The sequence below is a fragment of the Eutrigla gurnardus genome (assembly GCF_963514095.1).
Source record: "Eutrigla gurnardus genome assembly, chromosome: 1".
In the NCBI taxonomy this organism is placed as follows: domain Eukaryota; kingdom Metazoa; phylum Chordata; class Actinopteri; order Perciformes; family Triglidae; genus Eutrigla; species Eutrigla gurnardus.
In genome coordinates, this window is record NC_139915.1 from 24093932 (window position 1) to 24118965 (window position 25034).

General features: G+C 41.8%; 1 protein-coding gene across 2 annotated transcripts in view; it reads left to right on the top strand.

Annotated features, from left to right (window-relative positions):
• The window catches only part of LOC311029546 (protein unc-13 homolog C-like), a 102954-nt gene that overhangs the window by 58211 nt on the left and 19709 nt on the right, over window positions 1-25034 (top strand). For both annotated transcript variants that reach the window (XM_084034741.1, XM_084034742.1), the window contains exons 16-21: window positions 398-526; window positions 6639-6772; window positions 8873-8958; window positions 22862-22988; window positions 24267-24363; window positions 24809-24952. In XM_084034741.1, coding sequence (XP_083890867.1) covers window positions 398-526; window positions 6639-6772; window positions 8873-8958; window positions 22862-22988; window positions 24267-24363; window positions 24809-24952 — 717 coding nt within the window. The remainder of the gene's footprint in view (window positions 1-397; window positions 527-6638; window positions 6773-8872; window positions 8959-22861; window positions 22989-24266; window positions 24364-24808; window positions 24953-25034) is intronic.

Sequence of the window (25034 nt, forward strand, 5' to 3'; positions counted from 1 at the left end):
TTAGGTTACCAATGCTTTCACTCTGTGCCGGAACCGTGCTGAACTTTAAAGTGTATGCACGTGGCTGCTTGCACACGGGAGCTACAGCGTTACACTACGACATACTGCAAAAACGCAGTCTGGCCGCATGTCAATTATGATACATAATGGATGTAAGGAGGCTGCCCTTTTCCACAAGAAAGTGATATCTTAGGATTAATGTTTTATGGACATGTAATATGATATCATTACATTATTGCTCGACCGATGGATGGTACTGTACATAGAAATCCATTAAAGACACAGTAACTCAATGATTTGGGTTTCTAACATCATATATGTTAATTGGATGATTTGATATAGTATTACCATGCCTAACATTTCAACCGTGTGTGTTTGTGTTTGTGTTTGCGTGCAGGTACAAGAGCTCCAGAGTCCACCGAGGGCCAGTATGGTGGTGAAGGATTGCGTCAAGGCGTGTCTGGACTCCACATACAAATACATTTTTGATAACTGTCATGAATTGTACAATCAACTCCTTGACCAGGTAAACAGCTTCCAAATCCTTTTTGACAGTCAATACTAATCAACCTTTTCAGCTCATTAAAGTTGTTGTTGTTGCAAAGGTACCAATATAGCTTCTCTATAACAGCTCTGCAAACCATCGACAAAGTGAATAACTGCCCAATCGGTTTTGATCTCTGTGTTCGTCACGTTGCATACTGCAGATGCTGTGACACACACACCAAACAACTGGACAATACAACTCAGTTCTCTCTTTGGTTCGGTTCTCGTGTATCTGAAGAACATCAAACACAAACACATTGTGTCCAAAAGATGAAGAAGAGGGTGTGGATAGTGTTAGAGTCTAATCACTCATAATCTCTTTTTACCTTAAAAAACACTGCGTTGTCAGTGACTGAGACAACTTTTTTACATCCTGCTGTAACTGTTGAAAAGGAGAATATGAATGCAACCAGTAATGTAAAAAATGTTGTTGCATTTGTTCGGCTTTATTTTAGGATGGGATTTGTCTGCCAGATGTTCAGCTTTAGAATTATTTGAGTTCTTTCATTTAGGCTGTTGTTTTTATGTCTTCCCTGGGTTGAAAGCATCACCCAGCACTCAACAAGATATTATGAAAAAATGCTAGAGGATTTATCTTTTTATGGATAGTACACACAGGATACTGGCAAGCAGACTAATAAAAATCTAGGTACAGTTGATAATTGTTGTTGTAAAAGTTGTTTTTGGTTTATTTGTGAATCTTTATTTAATGAGTAAACACAGTGTGAGAGCTGTTAAACTTTATTGAAAGCAGCCTACAGCAAACCTGCTCTGCTGATGTATGTAATCACATTTCATCTACAAACTAGCAACTCAACATCTGGTAATTAGCCCGTCAGATATACAAAATGAACTAAATAACTCACACTTAAGGGAGTCTTTATAAATGTTCTGCCTACATTACTGCAAAGTGAGCTGTGAGCTTACTTAAATTCATGTAGGAGAGTAGCGAGAGTAACCCACCTTTAATTACCGACAGTACTTCAAAAGTCATTACAGTAATATCAGATATAACTATTATTTCAGGGCCACTCCTAATTCATTCCTCAGAAACTTGAAATAAAAAAAAGCAGGATTTTCTGCCAGGCGCTCGCACTCACCTCGTGCCTTCATCGCGTATCACCTTCAGCCTGTCATAAAGCTGACATCACGTCTTCCTTTCTCAGCTTCAGTGTGCGTCGCTTGCTGTGTGACAATGCCGAGAAAATATAAATCCAATCCAGCATGGCTGGAAATCAATGGGCTATATGTCATGACTGACATTTACCAGACAATAAAAATTTACACTGTGTCTGTGGCAAACTTGCATGAAGGACTTCGACCTTCTGAGAAAGGGAGTCTGCAGTTAAGAGTCCTATAAAAGCGACCGAGCATCAGGCAGCATTTACCCTCAACTGTTTAAGGCATTTCTTCTGGCTCTCGAGTGTACAGATAGATCCTGATGTACTCTATGAGCACAAAAAGCAAGTCTCAATGTGGATGGCATAAAGAAACTGGCATGAAAGAATGCTGCCACACTGACTTGTCATGTGAGAATGTATCACTGTCAAGCCATGAGCAGCTGTAGGCAATGTTGTCATATTAAGAAGACACAGACCTAATTACATTTTCAAGAAACACAGCATCATCCACCCCTCAGTTCCACGTGAAGATTCCCCTGGACTACTTTACTTGACTTGGTGTCAGCTGAGTAAATCACCAGGCAACAGGCAGCTCTGTTGGATTATTTTAAGCTTTGCTTCCCAAGTAGAATGGCCTCCCTACCCCGGAAGATAATGTCTTTTTAAGATAATGGGTGCATTCCGCTCAAAAGTTGAATAATATGCATCCTTTGTTTAAACAGCCTGAAGGGTTGTAAGCAATTACCAAACCGGAGAGATAGACACTCCAGCTAATTAGCTCCTTGTCCACCACAGTTCCACAATGGACAGCCTCTCCATCGAGGTTTCCTCCACAGCAGACGAACAAGACATCAACTTCATACCAAAGCAAATGGCACCGCGACTCTAAATTATTATGTTCACATCTGCTAAGTAGCCTTCGACTCAGCGGTTACAACTCATTTCAGACACCAATTCTCCAGTTGGAAGCATTGAGTGAGTGCGGCGACACAAGAGCTGACACGGTAGCCAGGCAGGCGGCGAAATATCCAAGCCACAGCGAGGCATCTTGCATAACGCAACAACAAAGCTCTCTGTTTCTGCCTGGGCGTAAAATGACTGGGGGTGGGGAGGAAGGCACAGGGGGAATCTAGCTTTACGGTTCCTTAAATCCTGGCAGGAGAAGGGAGATTTTGGAATCACTGTAAAGAACAACGGGGGAAAACTGCCACAATCTCATTTTTGACTTGTCCACTGTGAATGAATGGTCGACAATGATGGTCCCACAGACGAGAACCGTCTTGTAGCATGCACATGCATCTGTGATAATAATCACACTCATGTGTAATGCAAATATGAATGTATAAGTAGACGGATGAAAAGAAGCTGGTTTTGAAGAGGGAGGTTGGTAATCGTTGACAGGTGTGCTAAAGCAGCAATCTGCTAGTCCTGTTTGTGAGAGGAGGACGAGGAGGACTAGGAGGCTGCTCCACTCGTTACTGAGCAAGCTATTCAAATTGATTCGATAAGTATCTCTCTCACTGGCATACATATACGCATATTTGCCAACAAGACCCAAATGGTTGATTCAACTGTGTTTGAAGAACACTTTGTTTGTTTTCAGAATGTGTGCCTTTGAGTGTTTTTTGTTGTTGTTTTTTTCAACATTTACACATACAACCAATTTTCTCTGGGTGTTAAAATTCATCACGCCAGCTCCGGTTCTAACCAAAGCTCTTTTCTTTTGGGAATTTGATCACATTCTCCAAGAACATCCTTCAATCAGAGAGTCTGTAATTTGTGTCATATTGTCGGAATTGATGAAGAGCCTGTTATATGCTAATGCTTATTCCTCCCATGCGTGGGCTGAAAGTGCTAAACAATAAACATAAAGCACTAGCTTACCTATGGAGGAGTGACACAGTGCTATGCATATTTCCCCAACCTCCACTGTGTACTAGAAGTAGTGAAACTACACAGGGTTCTTGAGCTCAGTACAGTATCCGCCCTCCTAGTACAGCTGAGAGTGAAGCCCATGGGTCTGTTGTTGAGTGTAAAAAGACGGCACGCTACTTAATCACCTTTAACAACGTGTTTGTACATACTCGAGGTGAATACAGATGAGCGAAGGGGAGTCTACGCTGTGTTTGAGTTGGATGCGTACCGCATCTAATTTAGTAGGAATGACACAACCTTCGGTGTCCTTCATACATTCATACATCTATGCACGCGCACACGCACAAAGATACACCCACAGACAGGTTTTTGCATAGCTGAGTCACCGCCTGCAGAGATATTTGTTTCATTATATCATCCCTCCAATTTAACAGACATTTACCATGTAGTAGCACATCTCCCCCTGATGGCCCTGTCCTCTCATACCAGACCAGGCGTTTCCTCTTTGAAGTAAGCATCGCTATTCTAATTTCACTTAATGTCATTACATTTTCAAACAATGACGAGCGTTAGGGTTCAATATTTCGTATAGCTCGTATCACTTTTTTCTGTCAACATCTCAATATTTTGAATTTCCTGGTTGATGGACCAAGCAAATCCGTGTCTGGTGATGCTCTTAATTTGTGATCACACGAACCAATGTTGTTTCACGTCTCAGCCATGCTTTTCCAATAGTGCACACTCTAGATGATTTACGCTACCGTGCTGTGTTTTTGAACTCGGGTTAATGTGAATCCAGCTTCAGCTGCAAGTGCCAACACATTCTTTGAGTCTGTTGCATAGAAACCTCCCTGGATCCTCCGCTATGCATTTCTCATGTCGTGTTATATAGCAAACATAAGTGAATATGCAAATTAGAAAGTAATGAGTCTTTGATCAATATGATGTCTGAAGGAACCTCTAATGGAATGGGCAGTAATCTGTTTTTACAACCGTGGCACACATGTTGATAGACTTAAATTTTGCTGCACCAAACGCAAATGATAGAAAAGGTAACCCTGGGGTGATGCTTCCTTACTGTCACACAATCAATATAAGCCCTATTTGCTATTTTCTTGTTCCTGCAAGATTAAATTCGGTAGCTCCTGCAGCCACGGTGTCTGCCTCACATCACCCTATATTCAAAACAAGAATCTAACACAACTTGATTATTGTGGTATTTGATTGGGTTTTGAGGATTGCATCAATGATGAATCGACTCATGTTGCCTTTCCATTTCCCAAGCTCTCACTAACACGTCTCCTCTCCGTGCTGCACCACAGTCAATAGGCTTAAGGTTGTTAAATAATTCAACCTAAATTATTCAATCACCGATTGGAACATGTTTCATTTTGATCAGTCTTTTCGGTTCATCAACATAAGCATTACTTTAGTCACATGCACAAATGAGAAAATATGAACTGCGTCCTCTTTGGAGGGTACGTCCCCAAAGTCCACAGTCGTACAGTCGATTATATTCGTGTGGGTGTGTTTGCATGTTGACATATCTGTTTATGTTATAGAGCTTTCAGAACATCCATCCATCCATCCATCCATTTTCTTCCGCTTATCCGGTACCGGGTCGCGGGGGCAGCTGCCTGAGCAGGGACGCCCAGACTTCCCTCTCCCCGGACACTTCCCCCAGCTCCTCCGGGAGGACCCCAAGGCGTTCCCAGGCCAGCCGGGTGACATAGTCACTCCAGCGTGTCCTGGGTCTTCCTCGGGGTCTCCTCCCAGTGGGGCATGCCTGGAACACCTCCCGAGGGAGGCGTCCAGGGGGCATCCGATGCAGATGCCCGAGCCACCTCAACTGGCTCCTCTCGATGTGGAGGAGCAGCGGCTCTACTCCGAGCTCCCCCCGTGTGACGGGGCTCCTCACCCTATCTCTAAGGGAGCGCCCCGCCACCCTACGGAGGAAGCTCATTTCGGCCGCTTGTATCCGGGATCTTATTCTTTCGGTCATGACCCAAAGTTCATGACCATAGGTGACCGGTAAACCGAGAGCCTCGCCTTTCGGCTTAGCTCTCTCTTTACCACGACGGACCGATACAGCGACCGCATTACTGCAGCCGCTGCACCGATCCGCCTGTCAATCTCGCGTTCCATCCTTCCCTCACTCGTGAACAAGACCCCAAGATACTTAAACTCCTCCACTTGAGGCAGGAACTCCCCCCCGATCAGAACAGCTGATTGTTTTGTAGGAGTCCGCATTGTGTTTTCTGTGTGCGTGGCCTTGCTTGTTTTCTGTGGAACCTGTTTGTGAGTGAGCGATTGTGACGGTTACATACTGACTGGAGATCTGTGTGGTTGCACTCAGTGTGGGGTGAGCAGATGGTAGAGTCATTGAGAGGTTTCATACTTAACACCTTTTGCCCCGGGACAGCCACAGAGATTTAAGCAGAACCCTCTGACACACATTTACGTAAAAGTATTACTGTGATTACACTTTTAAAACTTCAAAGCTGTAGCTGTCAGATTTCAGTCCCGGTGCCCATCGAAGTGAGCTGAGAAAAGTGGGGCTTCAAATCCTAAATTGATTAATCTAACAAAGCAGTCAGGGCTAAAATGGTTCCATAGATGTCAATTTCAAGTTTGTGCCATCAGACTAAATCAAGTCAGGTTTAAGTAGTTAAGATTTTTGAGTATACAGCTTGGACTGTATAAAACATAAACATCTCCAGGACGTTCATAGTGGGTGGCTCTGGCCATCGCCTTCTTGGCAGTGACGACGCTGACTAATCCAAGCCTGGTTCCTGAAACACTGCCACCTAGCTTGAAGCTTCAAAGCTAGCTAAAGCTAAGAACCCAGGCTATATGCGATTCGGCCAATTGACTTCACATTAAACCTGGTCTCATTGCTCCGGAATGCGGTTTTGATACCTATGATAACATATAAATGAAATAATAGAATTTCACTCACCAAAAAAACTGCACCTTCCTTCGTATTCTTGTGCACTTTACGGTTCTCGTTGAAAACTGCTCTGTTTTCAACAAACTCTTGTTTTCTTTTCAAAACTTGTCTTCAGACTCTCACCCTCCGAATTCTTCTCTCTTTAGAGCCGGAAGCAGGACATTCCCCGAGAGGAGCAGGGTCCGTCTATAAAGAACCTGGACTTCTGGCCAAAACTCATCACACTCATGGTGTCCGTAATCGACGAAGACCGGACCGCTTACACCCCAGTAATTAACCAGTATGTACTTCCATGCTTTTTTACCATTATTCTGATCAAAAACATGCTCATTGTGTAATTAGTTAGTTGCTATGGCAGCGTTTGTGGTGAGCAGTCAGGCATTTTCATTACACATGCAAACATTGTAACATTACCAGTAGTCATATGTCCCCTATTTGTGTGCAAATCTATACATGGCCATGAAAACACACAAGAAGAAGAGAGAGGCTGAGTTTTCAGTGTTTGCTTTCATGCCGTAGGTTTTATGTCAACCATTCATGAACAAATGGACATGATTATGTCCACATATGCGGTTGAATTGAAAGGAGGTTTATGAAAGTGTTTGATATCTGTATTTATTTGGGGGCTTCATTATTTATGACGTATGATTGAATAGACAAGGGAGGTAGATTAGAGAGGGTGCTCCTGTAAATATGAAAAAAGTATAAACTCATTGCGGAGTCATGAATGAGTCCATTGTTGTGCAAGAAGCCTTTGAGGCAGCCACAAAAAAAGCTTTGTTTGTAGGTGAGCCATAGTGCGGACAGATAAAAGGGGAATGCAGTGTTGCTAAATTATATAACAGAACAGAGATTTGTTTGTGAAAAAAAAAGAGAGAGATAGGGTGAGTTCTGGTGATGGTTCTGATCATTTGAATAAAATTAAACAAATTACAGTGGAGCACACGTCAGAAGCAATACGATGAAGCATATATTTCTCTTTCTGTCGCGCTCATACATAACCATATCATACATATCACACTCTCGCCTCCCTATTTTCTCCTTCCTCTTACTGATTTACGATACTTATTAAGACTCTGTTTATGCCCAGAGCTTTCTCTCCTACACTGTCTAATGATAGATGCAATATTCATGCCCATTTCCTCCCCTGGTCCCCCTGGTCAAGTTCCAGAGTGACAGGAATTCCAATGCTTTTTCACAATAAACCCAGGAGTGGGGATGTTGTCTTTAAATAATGGGAGCTGCTGCCAGAGGGAAAAGCGTTAAAATGTTGTTTTTTTGTGCAGGGAATATTTACTTGGGAAACGAGCTTAGAAATGCTCGAGCCTATAGACAGATCAACAGAAATCGTTTCATGATTGGAAATATAAAATTGGATGCTGTCGTCATATTTGAAAGTGTACAGGATAAGAAGCTTTGGAGATTATTTCCAGGAATACTTGTCATGCAGATTGTAAACCACGTAACAGCATTTATTTCACTACATAGAAGTAGATTGTAAACCTTCTACAGACATGCACAGTAGCTGCAGACAATATACATTCATTTTTTGCCATTTCTTTTATTGTCTGCCTCGCCCATGGTACACCACTTGTGTGCCTGATGAGAATGGAGAATAGCCGAGGTTGAGAGACAGATTCTGAGAGTGATAGAGATGAAAGAGGGAGAAATTGTTTCTGGGATTCTTGGGATTTTTTTTTTTATTTCTTCCTGCTGCCACTGGGAGCACAAATCCGCCTTCTAATCTCAGTGTTTGTTCTTTTGCTCCATAAAAGGATGTGCCGAAGGTTATGGAGGGAAGAGAAGAGAAGGGTGTGTGTGTGTGTGTGTGTGTGTGTGTAGTCGGTGTCTCGGCTGAGCAGATGATTACTTTACAATAGAAATTGTCGGTCAAATGTGTTTTGTTGTTGGTGGGGCGGCCTCCAGCAAAAGTAAAACATTTCCAGATAAATTGACCTTTCTCGGGCCAAGCCCCGTCATCTATAAATGTCCTCCCATCACTGTCTTGAAGATACGGGTAATTAAACCATTGACACCTCGCATTCAAGCTTTGACTGAAAATCCATAAGCGTTCAGATTGCTTCCCAAATAGGTTGCCACCCTTTCTCTCTCCCTCTCTCGCTCACTCTCTCCTTTGCTGTGTCATTTCCTCCCGTACTTTTGCCTCATCTCCCCGTGCATGCATCTCCACTCCACCCAAATTCCAGCAGGTTTGGAAATGGGATTATTAGATTAAGAGATCCACCAGCCATGTCTTCTTCCACGTCTGTTGAGTCATTTGTTAGAGATTCAGGCCGGGGGCCGCGCCTCAGGCCAACCAGCCGAGCGTGTGTTTTTTTACGGAAATGAGTCTGATTGGAATCTGTTTCAATTCCGCCAGGTTTCCACAGGAGCTGAATGCGGGCAAGACCAGCGCCGAGATCATGTGGAGCCTCTTCGCCCTGGATATGAAGTATGCAATGGAAGGTGAGTAATGCTGCTGGTCGGACAATTATCTCCTGCTTAAGGGCAAGTGTAAGGTAGTGAATGAGCGCTGAAGATAAATGGTATAAATGGGTCGAGTGTCGGTGAAGAATAATAGGTCACACTTTGCAACAGTGTACACAGGTTGTCGCTGCTGAATGTGTCGCTACTTGTTAGCTATTCACTAATTAACAATTCATTCTGATGCATCCCTTCTCCTTGGCGTGTGGGAACTCAGGACTAAGTGTTAAGTCTGGCTGTGCTGGATGCTCTGAATCTTGGTGCAGTTTGTTGGCTGGTGTCACAGTGCTGTTTGTGGTCAGCTCTACTCTATAACTTCATTATCCCTGATTTCACTCTATTGATCATCATAGAAAGTGACATTTGTTTTAATCAATATAAACAATCGATTAATAATATCGTCAAAACAGATGAGATGGTTTGTGTATTGGTGTGCTAGAGCGTGTGTGTGTGTGTGTGTGTGTGTGTGTGTGTGTGTGTGTGTGTTTGTTCCTGTATTTTGGTGTGTAGTCCCAATGCCTTCACAAGCAATATAAGATAATAGGGCAATCTCCAAAATATAGTTTACTTTTAAATAATTTAAGAGACATTTATGGGTTAAGGTTAAGTATTGAACCTATAATTTGTAACAGTACAATGCAATTAGTATATAAGAAGAATTGTCTTCCATGTTTGTGATAAAGGCATACAAATGGGATTTTGCACCATATGAAAGGAGTGATTTACAAGTTGAAATCTATGGGCCAAAATAATCACTTATTTCCACTATCACTAATTGCCCAAGATTGTAAATCTGTCTTTCCATAGCAGCCTTATGGTGCCTAATTTAAACAGTAAATGTATTTCACATTCAATCACATTCCCATAGTCTTCAAAAGTTAAGTATTGTGTCATCATGAGCCTTTTTTTTCCCCCAACGACAGTAGAGACAGTGATCAAGCAATAAATCACAGCTCTGCTGTGCTGGCAAGAAGATAGATGTACCCCATTTAAACGTTGGGTTTGACTTCAGTCACCGCCCCCTCTATCTGCAGCTCAGCTTGAGTTTTATAATCCAGGAATCATGCAATTTTACATTAGTACGCAGCACACACCCTGCTCCTGTTTACCAAATTCCTTTCACATTTGTGATCGGTTCAAATCAAAGTCACACTTTCTCTGGACCGAAAGCTTGTTCTGTGATGTGTAGAACACAGTTTGTATTTGACTTGGGTGGAGAAGATTACCAGAGAATATATGGTGCTCTTATCCGCTCTGGCCCCACTTTAACACTAAGGTTGATGCATTTGTTTGTTTTTTTGTTTTTTCATGTATAAAACATGTGTCCGAGCCAAGTTGAACCTCTGAACCAGCTCGATGTTGAACTTGACATGTCAGAAGTCATGATGCTTGCTAGTTTAAAGATGGAAGGAGAGGGGGAGAGAGAGAGGGATTGCGATGAGAAGCAGGGATATGACTGAGGTCAAGCATTATAAATTCTCTTTACACTGTGAAAGAGAAAGGCCAGCTTATTGGTGAGTTATCCTCATGGACGAAGCCACACCTGCTGCTTTCTCAGTGTTAAGCCACCTCGGGTGCTATGGTAACCAGGTGCCTCTGCAGTGTCTGGATATATCCCCACATATAGGCTGCATATAGATCCATGTGCGCAGTATGAGTGGGTTTTAAATGTGATATGCTGTTTGGATTTAGAATGCGTGTGGACTATATGCATATAAATGTGCATGTGCATCAGATTTTGGTGAGGCATGCAGCTTCGTTGGTGTCTGCAGCACACACGGATGTGTTATTTCTGTGGTGAGGTAATGAGCAGCAATAAAGCAGCAAGAACATGTTGGAGCGTGGGGACTGAGATTTATATAAAATCAATCCCATCCTTACCTTTTTTTCACGATTCACCATATCCTTGTAAAACGGATACCTTGGTGTAATATTTACTGAAAATAAAGGAGACAGCAGTCTGGACTACCAGTATCTTCTATCTCAGATTCGTGGTGATGTTAAAGTTAAATATTCTCAAACTTCCATTGCCTTCTGTCATAAATAGGATGTTTTTTCTTGTTACCTCATCTCCTTCCGTTGCCCTAAAGAGAAATGGAAGAAGACTCATCCATCAACGTTGTTTCATCATCTGGCGATGCAATACTCTGAAACCGTGTCTGTTTTTTATTGGAAGGATGGTGACCACTGTGTGTTTTGTGTTGGAACACAAACCAGCAGATTTGGCACAAAAAATACAAAACCCACTGACATTCTGTCAAATCTGTAGAGGATTGTATAATTCTGCAATGGGGTTTGAGAAATTTTTCTAGTCCAAAGTTTGAAGTGAAAAATATATTGGTTCTTTAGCAATCATCACAAACAAAGCCATAGCTGTAACAGGTGTCAGTTCTACACTGTAAGCTGAGCTTCAGCTGCAACATTTTTAATGTGAATGTGAACAAAGGATCATCAGTGAAAAATTTTACCTTGGATTGTATTTACTGCAGCAGCACATGTTAAGGATCTATACAGGGTTTGTAGTATTAACATGGCAGGAAACAACTATTTGCAATGTAAAGATAGAGTGGAGTGTTGTCTGTCTGCGCAGAGAATGAATTCACTCTCCAACTCTGTGTGCTGTAATCTCAGATCCTCTGTGCTTTGTTTGCATAGCGTGGCCGATCACAGTTGCATTTTAGTGCATGTGAGTGTGACTGTTTTGCCCTTTGGCTAGCTAATGGCCAACACTCCACACTGCATTCATACACCGTTTACCGCTGATAACGCCGTCCCAATTCCAGACGTTGTCATAGTATTGCCCCCCCACACACACAAACACACACCCAGGTAAACACTGGAAGCTCTGTCACCGTTGTTGCTGTTGTTTGCACTGTTCGTGGCTCAGCTGTTCATGTTGAGAGCTGACTCGAGGCAATGGATGTGCTCTGAATCCCACATTGAGCACCTTTAAAGAGCATATATGGGAGTTACAATGGTACTTTTCACAGAAGAGTAGAATATATTAAGACTTGTTCATTCTGTTAATGTTGAAGGATATAAAAGTATGAATAAGTGTTGAGAAAAGAAACTTTCTTATTGTATTCAGTAAATAAATAAAGAATACTGTGTTCATCTGCAGAAAGATGCACATTGCGACCACTTTTAGGTAAAACAAATGTCAATTTTGTGATATTGTAACCCTTTGGAGACACTTTATTAATTTCCGGAGCAAAATGTGAACACACATTTTTATTTTGGGAGTTATTAAACCATTGCCAAACAAGTCAGTAGAGCAATAGTCTAAACAAAAGCAACAATACACATTCATTATTATAAAATGAGGCTTCTGCTCAACAGCACAGTTTCATTATTGTACAATACATATTTAAACCACTAGTCTTTTCACCTTTATGAAGGATAATATACACAGAAAGACACACCGAGCAATTGCGACCGCCTGTGTGTATGTGTGCAAATCTGAGTCAGGGCAGCTGGGCATGTGACCACCTAGGGTGTTACTGACTGCTGTCACAGCAGGTTTGGGCAGAGTGTGTGTTTGTGTATGTGTGTCTGATTTGCCGGAGGGTGTCAGTGTTACAAAAGGAGACAACAATCATGGACGCACTCAGTCACATATACCCTCTTTCTCACTCGTTGAGCCTGAACCAACTTCCCCTGCTTTGCCTCCCTTTGCCTCGTCTTGTCAGTGCATCACCGCCCGCCCACAGCGACACGTGCCAGGAGGAGGACATGACTGTCATGTTCCTCAAAGGAGCACTTTGTATGAATTATTGCTCATTTCTTGTTGGTCCTACTGGCTGTCGGAGTTCTAGGTTTTTGTTTGGTGATGACAGGCTAGGAGAGTTTGACATCTTATAAGATGCATAGGGTGCACACATGCACATTGTAAACCACATTATGTGTTTGACTGTGTACATTGTAAAAACTAACAAATAATAGATGGTGTGAATTGTAACTTGTAAAGCAGAGCCCACTTTTATTTGCTGATCCTGTGTTCTCAATAACCCAGGTATATGCGTGTTTGTTGCAGAATATTTTTGCATTGCTACTGTGGCCACATCTCAGATTTAAGAGGATGAATGAGTGGCGTTCACTTGTCACTTTTTGTATCAAAAACGTATTCGTTGAAAATGCATCTCATGGCTGAACGGTCCCACAAAAAAGATTGCCTGCTTGTGGTAATTTGCCACTGTGGAATAAAAGGAATGTGTTCCTTTTTTTCACTAACACATTTGGCCTCACTAACTTTCAAATTGACCTGCTGCACCGGTTGGCCACAGTCTCTCTACTCGCAGGGAGATAGAAGTGCAGCTAATTAAATCTCTATCAATAACTGCTAACATCGGCACGCAGAGTAATACGAGCAGTGTAAGCAGTTTTAATGTTAAAGTAAATCATTTTTTATATTGGCCTGGTCAGAGACGCTCGCATCTGGCACACGCAAACAGCTCGAGGGGGGGAAAAGGGATGTCCACAGAAATTAACAAGAAAAGAAATTAGTGATTTAATTTCTCCGAATAATGACTCCCTTTTACAAAGATCAGTTACAAAACAGTCATTTGGCTGCACATCCACGGCTAGAAATTGTTAGTGGAACACAAGCAAGTTGATTGCTTTGTTTTGTGTGAGATAAGTCCTGAGGAATTTCTTGAAATTTTGTGAAAGAAATCTAACAAAGGAAGGTAACTTTTCTTTTTTACTGGTGTGATGTTTCTCCCCCATCATACTGTCAAACACTGTCAGTGCCTCCATCTTTAAAGAGTTAAGCTGTATGTGCATCCTGCAGTGTGCCTTCACATTCCTGCATGTTCAGGTTGTGCTCTTCACACACTGAATGACAATAATGAGGTGGTAGGAGTAGGTATACAGAGCCTGTCCTATTCATTCAGACAAACAGAAGTAATTCAGAGTGACCTGCTTATATAAGACGGCACACATAGCTGTCGAGGCAGCTGACAGAGACACCCTAAGGAGGCGAGCAAGAATGTCCTGCATCGCTGGCCTGTGTTTGTCCGTTTGTGTGTCTGTGCACGCAGGCGTGTTCGCCGTATGTGCAGCCGCGCAAGTCTTCAGTTGCGCGCGTAAATGTGAAAAAATGAATGAGAATAAAAGAGGAGTCTGTATTCGTAAGTGTGTGTGTCGTGTGCACGTGCATTACTTAATGAAGTCTCTGATGCATCCTCTGCTTCCTGCTCGGAGGCCTTTGGTGCCGGAGCTGGTGCAGAAGTGGATGCTGCTAATTTTAGCATCTCTGTGTGAATCTCTGAATGTGTGAGGGGGAGAGAAGGAGAGCGACAGAGAGAGGTAGGAAGGAAGACAGAAAAGAGAGGGAATACAATAAGAAACCAAGAAAGGGAGGAGGATTGGAGAGTTAATGAATATGTCTGAAAATCACTCTTTCATTCTATTCTTTATTACATACATGATAAACACTCAAAAGAAAATCAGTGGAAGCCCTGAGAGACAGGACGATTTATTTTGTGGAGAAATGTTGGCCAAAATCCTTCACCCTCCCGGATCATTTATATCATGTATAATATATCATCTAAATCATTTATCAGTGTGTTTTTTTGCCGGAATTGCTCATGGCACACAGTGAAAAAATACATTCCTCAGGATACAAGTGAAATGTTGCAAACATTTTTAGGCATGCAATAATAACTGGAACCTACAGTATTCTTCAACAACAGTATAATTAAACTGGGTCTCCAACTAATGACAGTTTACTAAATCTGCTGTAAATGAACACATCCCTCTGGCCTCTTAAACCAAGTGTAATGGTAAGTTTGTAACATTATGCGGTCAACAATACACTGTACCCTGCTTATATCCGACATTTATTATTAACATGGTCTTTCTCTCGGAGGAACACTGGCCAGAAGATATGGCTGCAGCAGAAATTGGATGAGTAAATCAGCTGATCATTTTTATAGTAATGGCTAATCCAGCACTGTATGCAAACAAGCATAAGGTTACACATGATAAGTCCTGGAGGACTTCAGCTCACATTCCCTTGATATTTAATGCATCAAAAAATAAGAAATAAGATGTACATTACTCCCAAATCTCAAGCCCAAGTTTAGTGTCAAGTCTGCATCTCTGCTCTGTTTTGCCAATTGAGTTTTCTTATCAATCATTTTTGTGACAGGGTCATATGTTATGTAAAGTTCAGACCCAAATAAATATCAGTCGTCAGATAGTGGGGAGCCCGCTCACCAAACCTCCACCTAAGATAATAAAAGAAGGTATTAGTAGGTGATTAAAAGAGAAAGAGACTATATCACCTTAATCAAAAAATGTGTTCCTTTAAAAAGGATAATATCAGAAACGTCACTATGTTTTGGCAATAAACCATGATTCCTTATCAAGAGGAGAAAAAAATTGTACTACCTCTAGAGTCTAGACTTCCGAATACTTCTGTTCTACAGTATAAGCTGGATATCCACTGCATAGTTGTTTAACGGCTGTGGTCTGTGGAGCATGTCATTACAGATCCAATGCTCCAGCAGCCCGTTTACTCATCTTCAGCCTGTTGGAACAGCTTCACTCTATATAATATTTTAATTTAATTTCAAATGCACCTCTGCAAGTGGAGTTGTGTTCCTCCAATTAGACGTATACAGGGTTATAGTGCTCTCCAACACTTTCTGATGCCTTTCTGCGGTTCTCAGTGTAGCACAGTCAATTCTGATCTCTCTGTCTCAGCTTACAGCGTACGGCTTTTGATATTGATAGGTGTAAAACTAGCTATTTCACAAATGTTACATTTTTGCAGTGGGCATTCAAAAAAATACACTGCCATGGTGATTCACACTGAAGCAGAGTGGACTCCTATATTAGTTAAGTCATAGGTTTGGCTGTGTCCTAATGCATTATATATTTGAGTAACATCAACAGGAGTTAGTGTCTCCGTGGGCTCTGTGTCAGTCGGCCCCTGTGATACATCTTAGGGGGTCCTTTGACAGAACTGGGTCTAAAGCCAAGATGAGGGAATTATGTCACAGGGAGAACTATACTGTCCTCAGCTGCCATTCTGGTCCGCCAGCCTTTTGTCTCGAGCGAACCTGTCCGTCCACGCGCTCCTATAGACGCATTCCCGGAATAGTAATTAGAGTATGGAAATGCCGCGAAGAGCCGCTGCAGTTCATCATAATATCCATGGCATTTAAATCAATGAGGCAGAGAGTGAGTGAGTCTCCTGCGAGTTTGTCTGTCCCTGTGGGCTGAGTCAGACAAGATGACATCCTCACCAGGGACCTTGAGCCTACTCCTCCCTCAGGACGGCCCACACTGTTAACCACCAGCAGGGCACAAAGGCACACATACGACTTTGTGTGCATGCACAGATGCGCACGCACATGCATAATGTAACGCACACAGACGAGCACGGACAGACATGAGGGGCCTATTTTAGCAGCCTGCTACTACTTACTACTTTTGTTTTTATATGTTAATGTATATATTAGCTAAAGAGCAGGTAGAATTGAATATAAATAGGATGGGTGTAAAGATTGATCATTATCTTCACATTAACTATTAAACAGCTGTACCAATCACAATGGTCCATAATGGCAATATGTCCATAAACGAAGACACCAAACTGACTTTTGAGGCATACCTTTTGCATGAACAGAAAATTAACCATTATAAAGCAGTTTCCAATTACAGTCATAATTTTGCTGTATAGCATCATAATGCAGTCAACAGCACAACAATCAAACCTGTTGGAAAGAAGGAAATGAAGCACGCAGCTGTTGCCACTGGTAACCTGATATTTTTGGATGAAACTACAGCGAGAGGATAAGGGTGGTAAGGAAGAGAGAAAAGTGATTTTTCATGGAAATATTTAGCCCATTATGCACTCAATTTAGCATTGCTGCTGTAAGTAAATTAAACTTCCCTTTTTCTTTGTCAAAATGTATTTATTTATTTGTTTATTTCGGGCATGTACATTAAGTCATCATCACACATCTTGCTCACACAGTAAACATGAATACACATGGCCGAAAGGGAAAGCGGGAGAAGCCGAGGCTTATCTAGTCCCGCCCCCATTACCCAGGGGGGAAAAGAAAGAAGAAAAAAATAAATAAATAATAATAATAATAATAATAATAATAATAATAATAAGATTAAAGAAAATAAAGAATAAAAATAAAATAAAATTAAAGATAGAAAGTAAAAAAGAACAAAGAATAAAGATAGTCTTTTCTTGTCAATTGCATTTTAACATTTTCTTACACTTGTGACATTTGACATACTATGTTACAGCAGTAGGTGATACAGAGAGCTGAAATCCAGTGCATACAGAATACGTCAGTGTTTGCACACGTGTCCATATTTGTTCATCACGAGTGAACAGCAGTCTCATCATGTAACAAAGTCTGGAGGGGGTCAAATCGACAGAGAGCAGAACAAAAAAAAAAAAAAAGAAAGTCCAGTGTAGCTACTATTTGATGGGATGGTGTGGGAGCCCCTTTTTTTTCTCTTTTAATTTATTAATCATCACTGTCCTCTGCAGCTTTCGCTGCCCTTAACTTCGCCATTTCCTCCCGGTTAATGGCCACTTCACCTCGCTTCCGTAACGGGAACTCGCGAGCTGTGGAGAGGTCAGAGCGCATCCCGACCATGGCTGACCGATTTGTCACTATTTCTTCCCGGTTAGTGGCCAGTTCAACTCGCACCAGAGCCGCGGACTCGCAAACTGCAGAGATGTCAGAGCGCATCCCAACCACAGCAGACCGAATGTTGGCGTTGTCCACCCTCACACTGGTCAGCTCAGTGGCGACCTTTCGCATTTTCCGATATAGCATGAAGATTCCACATCCCAAGGCGATCATTCCAGTTGTCATGAACGCGGACACGTACACGTCCTCGACGTCTTCCACATCCAGAGTGGCAAGGCAGATGACTCTCCACTTCCCCCAAAATGTCCACTAGGTGAAGAATGTGCAATCAAAGTCTTTTGAACATTGCCGAAAATAAAGACCTGACATTTGTTTATTCTCAGTGCATTATCCCTATTCGATCTTTTGCATCATTCACACTGTGCAGGGCAGAAAAATGCCTTACTGATGAATACATCCTATTTCAAGGTCAGTAAAATAACACGTTGTGGTGCAGCTTGCTCCAGTCTTTGTGATGCTACAAGAATGCCACACATTCAAACATCCCTGCTGGTAAACAGTATGTTTTTTTTATTTATTTTTTGTTATGTGTCAATCCATGTGACAACACGCGGAGGCCCCATGAGGCTTGATTTGCATAATAAGCATGCATAAATATGAATACACTTGCTTTCCAAAATGACAGATTCAAAAAAAAATGTGACACCTCAGCTTTACAGAATAATTTCTGTCATGGAAGCAAATTCATCATTAAATTATAAATTGATCACATTCAACGTCCTGTAATTACATTTTTGAGGCTTTGACTGTGTTTGGATACAAGTAAGTCACACTGAACTTTTTAGATTAAAAAATGTGAAACTATTTTAAATAAAAAATATAATGTATTATTCTGAAGTCAGGCATCTTCTGTGTGTTTTATTGCAGTATTTTAAAAACACTGCCCCCTGCGGCCTCATTTCCTTTAGATTCTCTCCTCTATTCAAACAATCACATTGGGCCCAGTGAAAGGAAAAATATATCCTTTTGCTTCCATTCAGAGTGTGCAAAGAAGCGCATTCTGTCCCTCTGTGCTTCCATTTTTAGAGAGAGGATGTGAGCTTTTTGACTCCTAAAGTGAAGAGTTTTGAAAGATGAAAGCGTTTCAAGAACTTGACTCTCTTTTAACCTCTTCCATATATTTCACATATTTTGAAACTTGAAATATTGCAGAAAATGTGGCTGTTACCATGACCCGTTCAATTCGGGAAATAAAATTTGGAGGAATATAAAACATTGTGTGCTAGAATTCATTGGTAATTAATAGTTAACGTATCAGTAATGCTGACCTAAGACAATGGAGCAAATTCCTTATGCTGCTCTCCAAGTAAGTATCCTAATATCTTTTGTGACCCTGGGGCAAAAACCCTCTAAAACATAAGATGCAGAGCTTTACTTGGAACATTCATGATTTGCCAAGAACGTACATTCCTCCTTGCATGAGCTTCCTTGTCGGAACAATGTCAGAACAACGGGTTGTTGCTACGGTGACATACTAAAGCATACAATCTATGCAGTGCTTTAGAATTTCCCACTTCTTTCATGCTGCTTTTACTTGTGTGTTACAGTAAATGATTCTCTCTTCTTAGATGTTATGTCTAGAACAATATGTAAAGAAAAGACTAACTCTCTCTCTCTCTCTCTCTCTCTCCCTCTCTCTCTCTCTCTCTCTCTCTCTATATATATATATATATATATATATATATATATATATATATATATACACACACACACACACACACACACACACACACACACACACTCTGATACCTACATGCTAAGCCATGGTGGCTATGGTAACTATCCATCTTATCACCGAGGTGACAAGTCCTTATGTGTGGCAATAGAAACGTACTACATTGAATGTGTGCAGGTAAATACTGTACAGTGTGCGTTAGAGTGGATGTAACGCAGACATGCACATTCTGCAAATGCTCACATATAGCAAGCTGGCAGAACCTGTCTGGCAACACCAAACAAAACACCTGCTGACCGCTACTGTTCTGTCTCCCAACTGACCTCCATCTGCTTCCTTTAGGGGGCTGTGAGTTTGTGACAGTGATGGTGTGTGTGTGTCAGACCTTAGGGCAGAAAGGTTGACAAACTGGGATTTTGTGTGCATGTGTGTCCACCCTGTATGTGTATAAGCTGCCTCGCAGTGCCAGCGCAGTTATTAAAGTGGCATTGCCACGGTGGATCCCTCTGCTCAGATATTACACAGCCTCTGTGGCAGGATAACTGCAGGCCATCTCTAGTAAAACAATCTCCACTCAACTTTCACAATGTTTAAGCCACCTGCTCCTTCAATGACACACACTGACTAGGTGAATCCAGGTGAAACCTTAAATCCCTCTGCAGTTTCAGACAGTGAACCCACTTCGGCCTTGAAGGTTAGGTGCTGATGAAAGAAAATGATTCTTGCCATTTCCCAATGTTTGGCTGCAAAAGGAAATAACCCTGAGGTATTGATGTCATTGTGGCTTTTCATATCAGCTGTCGGCACAGGGCCCTAGAGTTGCGCCTGAGTTTCACGATATAAACAGTCGTTAAATGTGCTAGTTGAACAAACTCAACCTCAGGCATTTACAGTATGAGTGAAGCAAATGACTTGAATCAACAGGCTTGCTCAAATACACACACGAAAACCTAATTTATTTCTCACATCATGGGATATTTAAAGATGTGTCTCTGTGCTGTTTTTCTGATGCATTTTTCTCGAACAACTTTCCCGTACTGTGATTTGCTAATCAAGTTTTTGTATGACACTCTGATACCTACATGCTAAGCCATGGTGGCTATGGCAACTATCTATCGTCTCTTACACAGTAATTATCTTCGCACCCACGGTTTCTGCTATAATGAAATGTAACACAGGTCTATACCAGAGAGCTTTTTCACACTGTCTAATCTGTGCTCAATGCTTAATCCTGTGGACACTCAATGTTATACACTACATTGTTTTTACTAAACACATATCATGTGACTTTCAAGTTGATCCCAGCTCTAACACATGTGTATGCATACACGCACACACACACACACACACACGCATGCATCTGATCTTGACATTTTTTAAGTTTTCTGTGCAGTCGAACCTCGTTTTCAAAAGCAGGATTGAAATGAGCAGTAAGTCATCTTGGGCTGACTTGAGTGGAGCACTCATTATCTTCTCCTTCCCAAGTAAAATATGGCACTGTGCATTTGAATACATTATCCACAGGTAAATATGTTAATTACACATATGTAAATATTTCCCCCCGGGCTTAGAGAGGAGTGTAGTCTGGCAAGCTATGCACTATTCATCAGAGTAAGCACAACGGTTCTTATCAGGATTAAGGTACGACAGCCAGGGTGCAATGCATTGGCTTTAAACACTTCTTTGATGTTGTGGGAACGTTTGAATCTTTTATATGCCAAACAATGTATGAATATGTGTCTGTATTTCTCCTTTACTTTTGAAGCATCTGCTGAAAAATTTAAATTAAATATATTACAATCCTTTAAATCCTCTGCTTCTTTAGACTTGTGTCAAGGTATTACCAAATCCTTAGTACATCTGTGATTGATTGGAGTTCACACCTGGCAAATCCAATGTGTCTCAAACATGTATAAAATACCCAATTTGTGATCAGATGTAGCTTCACACCTCCCCATAGTTTTATATCTGTGAAAACCTGTAACAGCTGCTGAACCATAAATATATTTTTGAACTGTGCCATAGAGAAGGGAATGCCTGCATGTATGTATGTATGTATGTAAGAGTCACAGAGAGTGGCTAAGAGGGAAAGAGGCTGAACGATACACACAGGAAGTGGGCGAGGGAGAGCGTGGTGGGGAGAGAAAGCGAGGTTCGTCATGCAAAACACAGCATTCAGTAGGTGATTGTTCAGCACAGTAGAGGATGCCTTTATGTTCACAACACTGTAACGTATACAAATTTAGACTAACAATGCTGAACGTGACACAAGAGATTGTAGTGTTTTTCAAAATGGACACCTCTAGTTAGGTTTCTGTGATAACAGCTTTTTTGTTGAGGTTAGGGGAAGACTGTATCTATATTTAGAATATTCACCAATGCAGCTGCAGAATAGTTTTCTTCTTAAAGGTCTTTCTCTCATGTTATTTTCTTTGTCATATAACATCATTGGTTTCCTTTTCCCGTGGTGTAGTGGGTAGCACTATTGCCTCGCAGTGAGAGGGTCCCGGGTTCAATTCCCGGATTGGGTTTGGGTTCCTTCTGTGTGGAGTTTGCATGTTCTCCCCGTGTGAGCGTGGGTTCTCTCTGGGTTCTCCGGATTCCTCCCACAGTCCAAAGACATGCAGGATGGGGATAGGTTAATTGATGACTCTAAATTGCCCGTAGGTGTGAATGTGAGCATGAATGGTTGTCTGTCTCTACATGTCGGCCCTGTGATAGACTGGCGTCCTGTCCAGGGTGAACCCTGCCTTCACCCAATGACAGCTGGGATCGGCTCCAGCCCCCCCCCCCCCCCCCCCCCCCCCCCCCCCAGAATAAGCGGTAGACGATGGATGGATGGATGGATGGATGGTTTCCTTTCTCTTTCCCACATCTCTTGTTTCCTCAGTCCCCCTCTTGCACCAACCACATCCATCTCTCCTCTAGGGGATCCCATGGAAATGTTTAATTGTTCTGCAATGTCTACAGTGGGCTGGACTAAATGACTCAGCAGCCTTGCATGCTGACATGAAAGTCTAATCCATTTCAGCTTCCGTTTGTTTGCAGTCATTCAGGGGCTTTCTTTCTTTTGGAGGGAGCCGGATACATTTGCAGGCTCGGTTTTTATCTTCTTATTCTTTGATAGCTCAAGGCTGTACTTAATGGAGCTTGTTAAGGTGTTAGATGAAAAGAAAACACTGCTGCCCAAGTCTTTTTTATGCTTATGAAGATATTTGCACTTTTTGATTTGCGTGATTGTGTGTCGATACGTGTTTGGAGGAAGAATCAGTTCAAAGTAAAACTGAGGAGCTGTTTGGAACACATTGACTTTAGAATAGGTTGACATTTTGATAAAACAGCAAGTCAGAAAAGTCACCGTGCTCCCCTGCAATTTAACATGCTCTCTCGTCAGTCCAGAGTTGTTCCTATGTGTGGGCCTGCATAAGTATTGCAAAACACGGTTTCTCTGTTTAATAATTGAGACTTCAGTGGTTATGCTCAATGCTAACATGTGCTTCTCCTGTTTTAATCTGCATTACAGAACATGACAAGCACCGCCTATGCAAAAGTACTGAATACATGAATCTTCACTTCAAAGTCAAATGGTTCCATAATGAGTATGTTCGTGACTTGCCGGCCTTCAAGGATGTTCCGCCTGAGTATTCTCTGTAAGTGTCCTCTCATTTTAACCCACATGTACATGCAGAGATGCACAAACATGCATACACATAATACTGTACAAGACAAATGAAAAGAGAGAATATTTTATATAAAACAGGCAGGGCCCAAAGATTGATCTATGCAGAACTCAACAGTTTTGTAGCCTGAACAAACATTGCCCTGACCAGAATTGTTTATTAAGTACTCATTAATTTAATTTTAAAAATGATTTTGACATGTGTGCCATAGAAACCACATGGAGAAAGATTATGTAATAGTCAAAAATAAAAATGCAATACTTAGACTATCAATAACAGTAGCTTGGATCAGTTTCTGGTTAAAATCTTATCTGTAATCTGTGCTGGCAGTTTATACCAACAAGCCTTTAAACAAGCTGATCATGAACTGCTTTGGCTGATGAGACACATTTATAGCCTTAAAGCATGTTTTTGTTTTTGTTTTCCCATATCCCCGTTTTCCATCGTGATTGCATAATCATGTGCAGCAAAGCAAGCGTAGCTGCAATGTACACACGTGTAATGCAAGCAGGGAATGCAATGCCCTCTCCCATCCTGCCTGTCTATCAGGGTAATGACTCCCCCTCCCCCTCTCCAGTCACTCAAACACCATCTCTAGCAGGATTGATTCATCCGGAGCAATACACATCATACAAACACACGGGCACATACACACACACACACACTCACACACACACAGTCTTTCTCCTTCGTCTGCCTGTCTCTCTTCTCTGTCTCTCCCGCCACACCCACCTTATATTACCCCCCCCCCATGTTGGCGATGCCCTTAGCCAGAGTACAACACCATTTTGGGGGGACATCCGTTGCTCTGAGGACAAGCTCAGTGAAACGGACAGAACAGCATTATTATTCCACTTACAAATGTATTTCCATACCCGACTCATCCGTCCCAGCCTGTCCTCTGTCTGAGCCTTGCAGTCTAATCTGTCCACCAACTGAAACCTGATATCAGTGCCTGCATGGATTGCAGCCTTGGCCAAAACCACACAGAGATCCACTTGATCTTTTCAGGATATTTCTTTTTCTTTTTTCTTTTTTTTTTTTGTCACACAATCAATGTTTATTGATCTCACTTAAATACAGTGGTTCCCCTATCATTTTGTGAATAACTAAAAAGCCTTTGGTCTCCGAATAGTTCTCATGTACTAAACTGCGAGAACTTGAAGGATGAGAAGAACCAAATGCTAAAAAGAATTACTTTCAATCCTGATTTCATACTTCAGTTAACAAAAGTGTTTCTTTTTTAAGGTGGTTCGAGCCATTTGTCATTCAGTGGCTCGATGAGAATGAGGACGTTGCCATGGATTTCCTCAATGGAGCACTGGAACGGGACAAGAAGGACGGCGTGAGTATAGCATTCAATTATTTCTCAACATATAGCTTTAGATTTAACCAACCGAGTGACTTAAGCCTGCTTATTCACCAGAGCAGCTTTAGAAGGCAGCCTTTTTCTCTTGTGGAAGAGGGTGTGGGGTATAAAGGAGCTCCTTATCCAGGGCATACATAGGTTAACCTAACCTGCATGTCTTTGGACTGTGGGAGGAAGTCAGAGAACCCTGAGAAAACCCACACAGCCACAGGGAATACAGAACGGCCCCAGACAGCCTGAGGGTTAAAAACCAAAACCTTTTTGTTATGTGCCGCCGCAACAACAGTAGTTAATAATTGGCATTAAGTGGTCTAGATTGCTCTGTCAGTCTTGTCGTTATTTATTAATTGGTATGTTAATCTCTTTACTTCCCCCCCCCCCATCACACTTTCTACAATAATGTCCCTTCATCCTGCAACAGTTTCAGCAAACCTCAGAGCACGCCCTCTTTTCCTGTTCGGTGGTGGATGTTTTCACTCAACTAAACCAGAGTTTTGAGATTATCAAGAAGCTGGAGTGTCCAAACCCGCAGGCTCTGGCTCACTTCATGTGCCGTTTCGCAAAGGTCAGGCTCTTTTGGAACTCTGAATACTCCTGCGGGGAGCGATAAGTCATAGTTAAAGAGTTTGCCATTGAGCTAATGAGAC